The following is a 14148-nucleotide window of genomic DNA, read 5'->3' as shown; positions in this document are numbered from 1 at the left end:
ACTTCTACCTTTGAAATTGTTCATGAATAAATCCTTATAATTTAAGTTTCACTGTTTGCTACCTCAAATTTAAAGAGTGTATACACTGAGAATATTGTTATTTGATAATTTACCTTCAAAGGAGAAAGACATCATAAATAATGGATTTCTCATATTCTTTTAATTTTTCTTAGAAATTAAAATATGGTACCTGTAAATATAATATGAGCCAATGAGGACATATTAAAGCATACTTTTTATAAGAAGGAAAATTCTCATTTTCCCCATTATTTTTATATCATGTGATAGAACTAAGATTTTGAACACTTAAGGAAACTAGCTTCTTAGTATTCCATTTAAAAATGTTTACATATTTACTCTAGGAAGTTAAAACTATGCTTCGGTGCCCCTCAAATACCTTTTAATATACTTAGCACATAACATTCAATAAATATTTATTTACCAATTTGCTGATTGGTTGACCAAAATTATACTAAATGTGTCTAGATGGTTGATTCTAGCTGTCTCCTGATGTTGGAAATATAAATATGAATTGTTGCCTAAAAGCTGCAGATAATAGGTAGTCCTAATACAGATAAACAATTTTGAAAATCAGAGAGCCAGCAGCATGGAAGAACCTTAAGGATAAAATGTTTTTCATAGTACTCACATTGTTACAATGCTTTGACATATTTATGAGGTACCCAAATATATATATAAATTGTATTACATAAAGAAGATTTTGGTAGAAATCATTCTTATTGTTCGAAAATAGATAAAATTTCTACTTAATAATACCTTATAATCAAAAGAAATGAAATAGTTAATGAAGTTATTTTTAAAAGACTTGCCTATGGAGGCAATCAGAATAGTTTGAAGAGTTCAAAAAAGGGAAATTAGTATTTACCGATTTTATCTCAAAATTCATTCAATCCTTAGATTGTTTTCCTGACACCCTTGACCTTGTCCCAAATTTTGTGATCATTCATTGTTAAGAATTGCTAGTTAAGATTTTTAAAATAGGTATATTCATTAAAATTTTCATATTCTTAAAATTTTCATTTAGTTTTTTTTTTCCTTGAGGGTCACCAATAAATACTCTATTATGCGTATGAGTGCATCAGATTGGCTAATTCTACCCTTAGCCTCCAAGAAGTATCATGAAGTACTCTTACATGAAGACTTAGTGAGCCAATTTAATTACTAGTTAATCTGCTTTAGACTAACAGAAATCTAAAAATATAGATGTTTGTTTTATGATATATTAAATTTATATTTTTTTCTGTAAACATATGCAGTTGTGTTCAATTTTTAATTAGAAGATGTCAGATACTTGAGTGTCCAGAATGGGCTACTGTCAGAAACTTTCCAACTGACCAAACCTGAAGTGAGGGAGGCTGGTGTATTTTTCACAGAGTTGTTAGCAAAGATGTGATTTCATTGCAGAGGATTAAATTAATCTGAACATAATAGAAATGTCAACATACTGATCAACTATTTAATAGCAATAGTCCTTAAAGTATTAAAGCTATCATGGGTATATTGTTCATGCCCCAGGGTTAATGAATATTTTTATGTTATTCGTATGACTTAACATGAGTTTATGTCAATGAAAAGAGTTCCATTATTAGATGAGAAACTAAAATTCTCTGTTTGCCTACAGGGCAGGTATATAGGGGGCATGTCCGGTGCTTTCAAGCTTCCACACACAGCGCCACCCATCTACTTAAACTCTGATTTGAAAGGACCACTAACTGCTGGGGTGAGAGAAGCACATTCATTATTTCATATCCATTCCATCACAGAACCTCTCATTATCAAAGGCTATTACTAGATTTGGGTAGGTTTGCCCTTAATTGAGTTTTTCATTAACCAAGAGATTTGAAAGCAGCATTAAAATTGGGGCTTATGTTATGTATCCTGCCTAGGAAAGATTACATGTAATACATGTTATCATTTCAGGCAAGATATTAAGTAGAAATATATTTTTTATGCTGAGTTTGAACATGTTATAGAACTTTAACAATAAACATGAGTCTTTGCTATTCTTAGAAATCTCTAGCTAGAAATTTAAACTGAATAATCTAAACAAATATTTATATATTTTAAGATATTTTATTCATGTGTACAAAGTTGATATCCAATTAAATAAAAATATACTACAAACAAGGCCTCATATTGAGAAATCAGAAATTGTCTAATAAAGCCATTATTTTTCTTTAATTAAGTAACTAGCTTTTAGAGAAAAGTAGTTTGTCTAAAGTCATGTAGTTTATGTTAGAAGAGGGAAAAATAAGGGTATCAAGTCTCTCATCAATTGTTTTTCATTATCATTTTTATCATTTGTGTTAATTGCATGGCTCCAAGATTATAATGTTTCTTTGTTGTAACTAGGATGTAATGTTCTGCTTTTGGAAAGACAAAGGAAACAAATAGAAAAAACTAAAAACTATTAGTTTTAGTTGTTAAATTGCAATTAGTAAAATATGAACATTAGTATATCTTTTTTCAAATGAAAGGGATCATTTCTGCATGTTTCTTTTTTTTAATATATTTTATTGATTTTTTTTTTTTTTTACGAGAGGAAGGGAGAGAGATAGAGAGATAGAAACGTCGATGAGAGAGAAACATCAACCAGCTGCCTCTTGCACACCCACTACCGGGGATGTGCCCGCAACCAACGTACATGCCCCTGACCAGAATCGAACCTGGGACATTTCAGTCCGCAGACTGATGCTCTACCACTGAGCCAAACCGGTTTCGGCCATTTCTGCATGTTTCAATTCTACTTCAACATGCTCTAAATAACTGTGCAATCTAAGATGACTAGGTACTCCTCAATTCCTTGAAAGACGACAAAATATTTCCAGTGATAAGTACATAGAGACTGTTTGAAGCAAAAATATTGTCTTTATTTTAAAATCTACTCCACCAATGTATCATATTTTTATTTTTCTTTGTTTTCTTGCATTTAACTTCCTATTGAAAAGTTATCAGCACTGAGCAATTAGATGACTTTCTGTAAACACATTTTTCCTGCTGCTGCAGCAGCAATAAGGAGGGAAAGCATATGGACTAGAAATAACACATTAGTTTCATTTTTATGCTTTTAAATAAAATCTCAGTGAAAATAGAGTTCACAATGATTTCTCTGGAACTTTAATATTTATGTCGATGCTCCCATTAGGTTCACAAGTTACCTGAAAAACATGCAATTGTGATTTTATCTAATACCATGCAAACGTCAACAAAAGCCTATACACACAAATTAAATTACATTGAAATCATAGCTAATTAATGTGGTGAATACTAATAATAAAATTATACTTACCTGTTTTTCTCTCCTTCAGCCAACAAATTACTCCAATCCAGTGTATGCAAAATTATACATGGATGGGCCAAATTGTCGAAACTCCTTAGGAAGTGTTGACGAAAGGAAAGAACTGCTTCCAAAGAAAATAGAGATTGGAATAAGAGAGACAGTGGCATAATCAGCGATGCCTTTTATATACTGTAAAAATGTATAAAATATAAGGATTACTTTTGTATGTTCCAACAGTATTATACTTGTTTTGGCATCAGCATTACCTCTTTCTTTATCTTTTCCCTGGTTAATTGTTTTCTGAGTTTTATTTTCTGCTGATGACCATTGATTGACCATTTGTATGGTATTTTTATGACACAAGAACTGCACTACAGTACAATTTACAAAAATGCTGCTGATATGACACCCCCTTAAATTTGTTAAAATTAAGAACAACATACTCCTTTGTAGTGTGAATATGAGCAATCTATTTTATATGAACTTTTTGGTTCTACTTAATCCACAGAGTGAGTCTCTACATTATTTCATTATATGATCTGAAAGCTGTAATACAATGTCATTTTACTTTTATGTTTCAATTGGTAAAAGAATGATTGAAAGGTCAACTCTCTTCTTTGCGCCTATTAAGATTGATTCCTACTTCTGAAAATATATAGCCCTCACAAGTTCAGCATCTCCTGCTTTGAAATTAGCCTTAGATTGCCAAGTGATAGATGAGAATTCTGAGGAAACCCTTGGAAAATATATAAAATGAATAATTTGCATGAACACATGTGACTACATTTTCCAAAATGTAGTCAACTGTATAAGATATACTAAACATATACTCCCTGCAACCAATAGTTATATTTAGGTGGTAGAACATAGCAAAAATATAACCCAAAGTGAAAAAAAATACATTGCTATGTGATAAGACCTTTTGTTCTCCCTCAGTCCTGAGGCAAATAGCCAGCCTAGAGCACAACAGGGTATTGGTTGCTCACAACGAAGAAATTTCTTCCCAATCATGTGCAGTTTGTGGAAGCGTTACCCAACCCCTTACCACACAGAACACTAAAGAATAATATATAAGCACACAAATTGATGACAGAACTTCAATTATGTGAATGCATTTTCTTTTGTAGGTCAAAAAGAAGAAGCAAAACAGTCATTATGGTATAGAGTAATTGATAAATATTTTCAATATACAGTATGACTAATTCATTATTTTCCCTATCAAAAATATATTCTTAAGGGATTTGCCCAGGTATAGGATAATTAATTATCTGCCTATAATCGAAGGTGGAGGGAATAAATGCTGACCAGTTTCCCTGGTACCCTGGTTTCTTTTTGGTTATGCACAAACACATGGACCCCATTCACTTGTTTCTTTGTTTTCAATTTTTAATTGAAACAAGTATGATTTATTTAAGTTGTATTAAAAAAAAGGATAGCATTTTTATACAAATATCTTTAAAGGCACAAAAAGATTTATTCACAAGGTATGGAGGGCTTTTTGTTCCTCTGATAGACATGACTGACTTTTAGCTGTCATAATGTATTAACCTAACAGATGAAATATGTTTGTGGTTGCTCTTATCCCTTTGTACAAGCATTAAAAAAAAAAACACTGCTGTTTTATAAAGAGACTTTTTGTTGTACTATGTGCATGCATACTACCTATTTCTAAACTTTGCCATATGGAGGCCTTTATAAACTATTGATTTATGTAATACTAGTGCAATTTTGCTTGAACAATGTTATGCATATCATAAACTTTTTCAGGTTCTTGTTTAAGTACATTTTTTAAATTGAACAGTATTTTTCATTTTGGTTATAATAGTCATTTTGCCTATGTTTCTACAATGAAGTGTTAAATACTTTATAAAAAAATTGTTGACTGACTTATTTAAATGAAATTCTACATATTTAAGTATGTGTGTTGGGTAGTTTTTAAAAATAAGAAAATTCCTATCTCTTTTTGGAGTTTAATGTTCCTAGAAAATTATATTAGTAAACAGGAAACATAATGTTTATTATATCGTTAGAACATATTCTCTGGGGTAAGATTAATTTTATTACATCATTTTAAAAGCACAGTAGAGAAGTCACTTTCCTTCTTCTTGAATCAGAAACATTTCCCTTACTTTTTCCTTTCCTCCTGTCTTATACTGCTCATCTAAGACTTCATGTTTCAAAGATGGGTTACATACACAGTCAATGACAATCATGTTGAAATAAGCCAAAGCTCTCAGTGACCCTTCTCATTCTAAAAAGTGAACTTTATGGAACACTCAGATTCCATTAGATGTTGTTTGGACATTTATTGGTAAGTGGAATGGTTATTGGTGTACCCACTTGGACTATCAGACTAGAAATGCACATGAGGGTCTGATTTACTGGTGCTGCCACTGAGTTATGTATCTGAAGAAGCCTTTTTATATTAGAGCTTTATGACTGTAACTAACATTATTATTTGAAAGAAACAGAGCTCACATATTGGAATGACCTTGATACAGCTAACATTAGTATAACTATCTAGCAAATCATTTGTGACATACAACAAACCAACCAAGACTCTGGGTCAGGCATCTGTGATCTTATTCTCAGCAGAGAACTAGTTAAAGCCATTGTCAAGAAAGCTTAGGATGCCTTTCTTAACCCCCAGGCCCTATTTACATTTTTATGGGCCTGATTTCAACATTATGCTTCACCACCTCAGGCTGGTTCATTCAAGACCACCTCAGAGTTCAGAGCTGTTTGCAACTACTTTGCATTTAGTCTTTATAAGACAAAAACATTTTTCCAAGTATTCTATTTATATTGTTCTAGCACTTCCTATTTCAAATTTCTAAATTTATATAAATGCTAGAAATTAAGGTGCATAATCCTTCTACTCGTGACCATTCTATATGCATGCCATCACCAAAATACTCAATAAAATGTATATTCAGGCTTCAACGGACATATTTTCTAAAAATGAATGGTTCTTGGTAAACTCTACTTCTTACCCAAATGCCTTTCCATTCAAAGGTAGGTTCATCAACCTCCTAATATTTTGAGCCAGGTGATTCTTTGTTGTTCTTTAAAGGGTAAGATACTTAGCGGGATTCCTTGCCTCTATCCATTAGTTACTACTGGCATCCCTCAGAGTTGCAACAACCAAAACCAATCACAGACATTGCCAAATGTCTTCTGAAGAATAAAACCATTGTTGCTAAGAACTGATGATCTGGGGCTGTGTTCTGTCTCCCACTGGTAAATGACAGTCAGCAGGAACAGCTGAGTCAATATCCCCCCCCCCCCTCATCATCAAATTCATTACATCCCAAGTTTTGATTTTAATTCTTTAATGCTGATGATACAGGAGTTAATAATAAACTGCTTATGTAATAAAAAGTTAATACTAAGGGAAAATGTTCTGTTTAGAAACTGATAGGGCTTTACACAAATTGGGCCATTTTCATTTATGTAATTGTGTTTTATTTGTGGCCATTTTATATCTTGATAATATTTTGTTTGGTTTGAGTTCATTATGCTTGTTTTGTTGGTTCTTCAGGTTGAGATTTAAGCTTTTACTTTGCTTCTAGGAATGCTACTTTCCATTTTTATAATGATTCAAATATGGAGACATTCAATGCTCAATGTATGTTACAGCTGTTATAATGAACTAGTATAGAACACAAAATACCCATAATTCCCAAATCCCTAACAGGGAATATTGGCATATGTGATAAAGGAAATAGAAAACATATATATTGCTAATGTTTCTTTATCCTCTTTTATCTCCATATCATCATAATGACACTGGATGTAAAATCTTATGTCCCCCTAAAAATACATTATAAATATTATTTATAGATTCAACTCTTTCTTAAAAGATTAAAATGATCAACCGAAGGACTTGTAAACATGCATATAAGTACCACCAATGGACACAAAACTCTGGGGAGGGAGGGTATGAATGGGGGGGAATGATAAGATATGTACATACACAGATAATAATTTAATAAGAAAAAGATTAAAATGAAACAGACTAGGAATCCTGCAGAGTTGAGAACAACAAAGATAACCATTTGTTGAAAGAAGTTTTCTTCACATTATGCCCCATTCTAGTTATTGTCAGTTTTTAAGGATGACTTTCTCAATATTAGGTGACCTATTTAAATTTATTGTAGATTTGAGTCATTATTTAAATTAGAAGCCTTTAATTATAGCCTGCAGGAAAAAAAAAAAAAAAAAAACCTCAAACACATCTTTGTGATGACAACCATGTAATATAACACACAATTTTTTTTGTCTATTTTGAATGTAGTAGAACAACAAAAAGAGCCAAACGTGGTTCATTTTTCAATTCTGCTGCCAAATCAATTGATGAGTTAACATTTCCAGAACATTAACGTATCCAGAAAAATATAAAGATAACTAAAAGTACATGGAAGAAATTTCATTCAGAAAAAAAGAAGTTTTTGTGTCATCATATCCATAGTCCCAGGTATATGCACTTTATTCCATATTGTGCATGTATCTAGTTTCCCCCACTTGAGAGAGAAAGAGAGAAATAAATGAAATAAGTTCTCTAGTTTAACTTTTTCATGTAGATATCATACTTATGTGACTCTTATTTACTCTGAAAAGTAGTTTCTAGTGAATCCAATCATTTTTTGTATCCAGAGTGATAAAAAAAAAATTAAAAGAAAAATTGGTACTAAAGATGACCTATTTGATACATTCTATGCTTAAAATGTGTCCTTTCTTCCTTCCTTTCTTCCTTCCTTCCTTTCTTTCTTTCTTTCTTTCTTTCTTTCTTTCTTTCTTTCTTTCTTTCTTTCTTTCTTTTCCTTCCTTCCTTCCTTCCTTCCTTCCTTCCTTCCTTCCTTCCTCCCTCCCTCCCTCCCTCCCTCCCTCCCTCCTTCCCTCCCTCCCTCCCTTCCTTCCTTCCTTCCTTTCTCTCTCTCTCTCTCTCTCTCTCTCTCTCTCTCTCTCTCTCTCTCTCTCTCCCTATTTATCTTTCTCTCTCTCTTTCTTTCCCTCCTCTTATTTTTTCCTAAGCAGAAACTCAATTTCATCAGAGAAAACACTGGTAGATTACCAATGGTTTGTCTGTCTATTTGATTTACTTAGCTCTATTTCACCTAAAAACTCTCAATGGCTTGTGTGTCTTACTGATTTATCAAATGTTTGGCCTTCCTAAGGGTCTTAGAGAAAATCTGAAATTACAAAGTCATGGGTTTCTTGTCAGATGCCTTTTAAAATCTTTAGTTTCTACCGAAACCAGTTTGGCTCAATGGATAGAGCATCAGCCTGCGGACCCTCAAGGGTCCCTGGTTTAATTCCAGTCAAGGGCATGTACCTTGATTGTGGGCACATCCCTAGTGAGAGGTGTGCAGGAGGCAGCTGATCGATGTTTCTCTCTCATCGATGTTTTTAACTTTCTATCCTTCTCCCTTCCTCTCTGTAAAAACTCAATAATTAAAATAAAATAAAATAATCCTTTAGTTTCTTCCTTAACTCTAACTAACATGCTTGGTGCAATATGATGGAACATTGGTCTCTCCCCTTTCCACAGCCAGTCTACAGTACTTAGAACTCACCCACTGAGATTAGTAGCCCTATCCCTTCCTCCCAGGTGTTGTTTTTAAAGGTTCATTAAACACCTCTTGCTTCCCTTCCCACTAGGCATCCTCACTTCCCACCTCTCTTTCTCGTCTCCTGTAGCATACCGTTTTGTACAATTGCAGCGCGAGAACACCTGGCCTCCACTGTGCTCAGTCTCTCTCTGGGTGAGGTTTTATTGCTGCTGTACTGAATTAACAGGCATTTAGCCTCTTAAAATAATACATGAATTTCCTCTTATGGTTCTCTAGGTCCCAAGTTCAGCTGGCTTAACTTGATTCTCTGTGACAGGTCCACAAGGCTGAAATGATGGTGTTGGCTACCTGAACTCTTATCAGGAAGCTTTGGGAAGAAACAATCCCCCAGGCTCATTCATGGTACTAGCACAATACAATTTCTTGCAGTTGTAGATGTGAGGTTCCAGTTTTCTTGCTGGCTATCAGCTAGCGCCATCCTTAGCTCCTAGATGTATCTCTCTGGTCCTAGAATGTGGGCCCATACATCTCAGAGCCATAATGGTATCTCCCTCACGTTTGTAATCTCACTGAATTATCCTTCTTTGACCTCCTCTGCCTCTAGCCACGGGAGGATCCTTGTGCTTCAGAGCCCATGTGATAAGAGTGGAGCAATCAGGATAACATAATAATCTTATTTTAAGGTCCTTAACCTTAATTATATCTTAAAAAAAAAGTCCCTTTTGTCATGTAAAGCAACACATTTATGGACTCCTGAAATTAGGGTACATACATCATTGGTGCTGAGGGTCATTATTTGACCCATGATGCACTCTTGCTACTATCCTGTGCACATCTGAGCCAGTGCAGAAGGACTAGCTCTAGATGCCCTTTCCATGATATTAAACATCTCTATGATCCACCTGGATTGTTCTTTCCCTCATATCAACCAGGTCTTACAAATCTTCTTTCCTCAAGCTGTATTACTTGACCTGGATTATTTGTCTGAAGACAAGTGATATGGAGACAGACTATGGGAAGGATAAGAACCTCTATAGGAACCCACCTGGCACTCAGAAGCTTGCAGGCTGGAGATATGAAGGTGTTAATGCACCATCGAGCCACCGTTAACCAACACAGATGCCCCATTCCATCTCCCAGCTGGTCATTTGCTTTATTCTTTCTGTTCCTTTAGAAGGTCTCTGAGAAGCAAGCAGTAATAAATTGGTAACACCTACATGTATGACTTTTCTACTTATCCTAATTTTCCACACCTATTCATTTGATCACTACCCACTCTAAACTCCTTACATAAAGCCCTTGCCTCAGTCTCTACTTTTAGAAATAAGAAGTGGCCTTTCAAAGTAAAGAATCATAAAGTAAATCTAAACCAGATTCACACACCAGTCAGCTATAATGAGGACTCCATGTTTTTGGTGTGATAATGGGGTGGTGGTTACTCTAACATCACTGTTTCTAAGAGTCTCACTAGTGGGATGATTTACAGGTAGAAGATGAAGCAGTGGCTTACATGGTTGCAATGGTCCTGGAACATAATGTGAATGATATTATAAGTATTGTATTGTTGGCTGGCTTATTTAAGCCTTATAAAAAGAAAATAACTGGCTCAGGTTAGCCTACAATCAACTCAAATTGCACTGTATAGGTCAAGGCCAAATTGGAAACAGTTAAAGAGACCCCTACCTTCTATAGCTTCAGACAGATAATACTAAACATTAGGCCCAGATTTTATTTCAAATGAAACAGAGCTACAAAGGAGGTACTCTGACATACTATTATAGTAGACTTGACTTATCTTGTATCTGAGGTCAGTGATCTTATAGAAAGATAATTGGAAATATTTTGGTAGACAAGTATAAAAATTTTGAACCTACAAATTTCTCTGAAATATCTAGACTGACAAAAGGAGCTCTTTCTGCCCTAGTCAATTTCGCTCAGTGGATAGAGAATCAGTCTACAGACCAAAGGAACTGGAGTTGGATTTCAGTCAAGGGCATGTACCTTGGCTCCAGGCTGTTGCTGGAGGCAGCCAATCTTTGTGTTTCTCTCACATTGATGTTTCTCTCTGTCTTTCCCTCTCTCTTCCATTCTCCCAAAAAAATCAATGGAAAAATATCCTGGGGTTAGGATTAATAAAAAACAAAACAAAAACAAGGAACTCTTTCCCACCTGCTAAGGGAAAAACACCTGCCTTTTCCTGGAGATGCTGTAAAGACCTCAGCTGAGGCAGATGCCTTGCAAGGTGATACATGTCCCACCCACCATTTGTTCCCATCTCATTGTCTTCAGGCCAGTATCTGGGTTCAACCAGCTTAAGTAGGGAAATACAGTCCTCGTTTCAGGAAGAATTGGAGAACCTGGTTAATATAAACAGGAGCATATTTAGGAATGGATTATGAAAATTCTGGACCAACAAAAAAGAATATTAGGGTAGTTCCACATGATAGTGAGAGCAAATATAACTAGTTTCTGTACTGCTTAGGTGAATCTTTAAAGTATGGTTTAAAATATTACATTACTCAATAAATGAGGTAGAGATGTTAAACAGTCTTAACAGAGTAACCTGATCAGAAAGCTCAAAGTGGTAAGATGGAAATGTTGGATCAGATCTATTGCATATTAAGATTTAGTGTATGGATTTCAGTCAAAATGTCTTGTCTGAAATCCAATAGGAACTCTCTTCACAAGGAAATAAGGGATTCACTGGCAGAGGGCAAATTAAAGCCGCTAAATGTAGAGTTTGATAGGAGAGTCGTTTTCTAAAACTGGGCACTCTAGTTTCAGTGGGGATAATAGGACTTCAGAATGGCAAACTTTAAGTGGCAGCATTTACTCCATAGAGGGAAGGTAGACATATTTACTGTTGTGGACAGCAAGGTTGAAGTGGCCACCAGGGTGCTTGGATCTGTGGCAATGTTAATACTCTAAGGAGCTTATGGTAGCAAGATAAACGGATAGCCAACTTGGTGTTACTTGACTTTTCAACCAAAAAATAATTTTAAGATAGCAAATACAAGATTTTCCACAACAGTTGAATAAACATCACGATAGCTGATGCAGTTTCAAAACCTAAGCCAGTTCACAAACCCAGAGCCCAACAGGAAGTGAAAAAAAAATGCCCTTGAGAAAGGATAAATATCCCTCCAACCTGTCCCCAAAGTGTTCTATGCTAATTACTAGACTTAACCTTACAACAGAAAAAAGAAACACTGTACTCAGAACTTCGGGTATAGTATATAAGTTCATAAAGATAATAAATACCCTAAAAATCATCATGCGCCTCATTGAGTAGAAGACTGTGGAGGCCAAGAAATGGATAAAGCTCTGGCCCACTTTTGTCTTATAGCAGATCTAGTGCAGCCAAGGACACACCCAGTAGTTATTCCCTGGCTCCTCGGTACACAGCTGTAATGCACACACCGAGAATTTGGCAGAACTCTGACAAGCACGTTCTGATCTGGAGAGGGGAAGTGATTAAAATAAGTTAATTGAAAGTTCCTGGAACTGTACTCCTCTCTGCTCAAAATAGTAAATCAGAAGCAAGAACCCATTCCCTGAGGAGTTGCAGAGATTAATAATTTAGAGCAGTGTTTCCCAAACTTTTGACATATGTGTACCCCTTCTATAATTTTCGTAATGCTGAGTACCCCTCATATTCATGAGAACGTAGAATTAGGCACAGCTAAGCACAGTGCAGTGCATATCCCCACCAAACTCCGGTGCAACGCATACCCCCACCAAACTCTTCCCGTACCCCTGGGGGTACGCGTACCACACTTTGGGAAACACTGATTTAGAGAATGTGGTCATGGTGGTTCCCATCGTAAACCATTTGATAAAAAAATAAACACATAAGTAAATGTATGGTGGCAGGTGATGAGGGGCTATTATGAACTTAACTAGTTTGTAGCGCCAATTGTAATACCTTGCTAGATGTGATAGCTTTACAAAAATGTGTCAGTATAGCCTATGACACTTGGTTTGCAGCTATTTGTCTGTCAAATGTGTTCTTTTTGATCCCCATCAGAAGAGAGGATGCAAGTTTTATTTTATGATGAGGAACAGAAATATACGTTCACTGTTGGCCCCAGGACTGCATTCGCCCTCTTTAGGAACCTTGATCATCTCATATTTTGCAGAACCACACAGTGTCACTGTGTAGGAAATATAGATATAGCAAATACAACACTTATAAACTAACAAAATATTTATAGTTTTATCAATTTTAAAATTATTTGCAAGACTAATGTATCCAGGTATTTTGGTAGTGCTGTTACTTCAGGCACAAGGCAAAGTTTAAAACTGCAAGAGTTTTTGCCCAAGGCTTTTAATTTTAAATAATTAAACACAAACGTATTAGGGAATATTCATACTGCCTCCATTCTACATTCCATTTATTTTCTCAAAATGTCAAATCTTGAATTATGTGCCCCTTTATTTTTAATATAATTTCTGCTTAAATTCAGTTAAGATATAACCATTGCCTACAGATTTCTCTCTTGCCTGCTGAATGAGTTTTAAAATACACTTTAACTTAAAGATTGCAAGAGAAAACAAATATATTTTTTTAATATTTAACTTACCATCATTATTGCTTGCCGCATGTTGCCTGCATATCCGTATAAATGCATTTTTTGGCCTATATTATAATGTAAAATGAACTCTGAATCCCATGCTTGTAAGCAGATGTATGTAAATATTTGAAATTAATTTCTTCAATGGACTTTGCAAGACAAGATCCTGACCCTTGACTCCCAATTAATTAGTACAAAGAAAGAAAATTTAGACAAACAGCCTCCCTCCTCATTTGATAGCTAATTAAAATGCATGCTCTGTAGAAGTCACTTGACTCTCATTTACAATTAACTATGCCAGGTTATCAGAACACTGAAAGCAGGGAGCTGAAAGTAATCTTCCCCTGTTAGAGGGAAGACATCAAGGATGGTCTCATGTGGTAAGGAAAGGTCTATATATCACAGTGCTGCTTACTCACCACCCACAGGGCACTAGCTGTGATCAAGTCCCTGCTGATCCTAGGATCCTCTTATCTGTAGAAGGCTCAAGGTTAAAGCCTAGTGAACTGTCAACATTGTTTGTGGACCCCGTCAAATATCAAGTAGAAAGGTCTAAAAAACAAAAAAGGTGTTAAGATTTGCCTGTTGATCTGATGGTATTGGGTTAATTTTGTCATAAAATTGACAATGCACTTCAAATTAAGAGATTTATGGTATCTGTGAGTTATTGAATTATCCCAATAGGGAAGCTTATAACTCA

General features: G+C 35.0%; 1 protein-coding gene across 1 annotated transcript in view; it reads left to right on the top strand.

Annotated features, from left to right (window-relative positions):
- Nucleotides 1-4962, top strand: part of LRP1B (LDL receptor related protein 1B) — a 1553318-nt gene extending 1548356 nt beyond the window's left edge. The window contains exons 90-91 of the mRNA XM_084892846.1: nt 1643-1741; nt 3330-4962. Of these exons, the coding sequence (XP_084748972.1) occupies nt 1643-1741; nt 3330-3470 (240 nt within the window). The 3' untranslated portion in view covers nt 3471-4962. The remainder of the gene's footprint in view (nt 1-1642; nt 1742-3329) is intronic.
- Nucleotides 4963-14148: the final 9186 nt, after the last annotated feature.

The sequence above is a fragment of the Pipistrellus hanaki genome, assembly GCF_964339955.1.
Source record: "Pipistrellus hanaki genome assembly, chromosome: 8".
NCBI lineage: Eukaryota > Metazoa > Chordata > Mammalia > Chiroptera > Vespertilionidae > Pipistrellus > Pipistrellus hanaki.
Note: the sequence above shows the minus strand (reverse complement) of the source record. Positions and strands in the feature narration are given on the sequence as shown.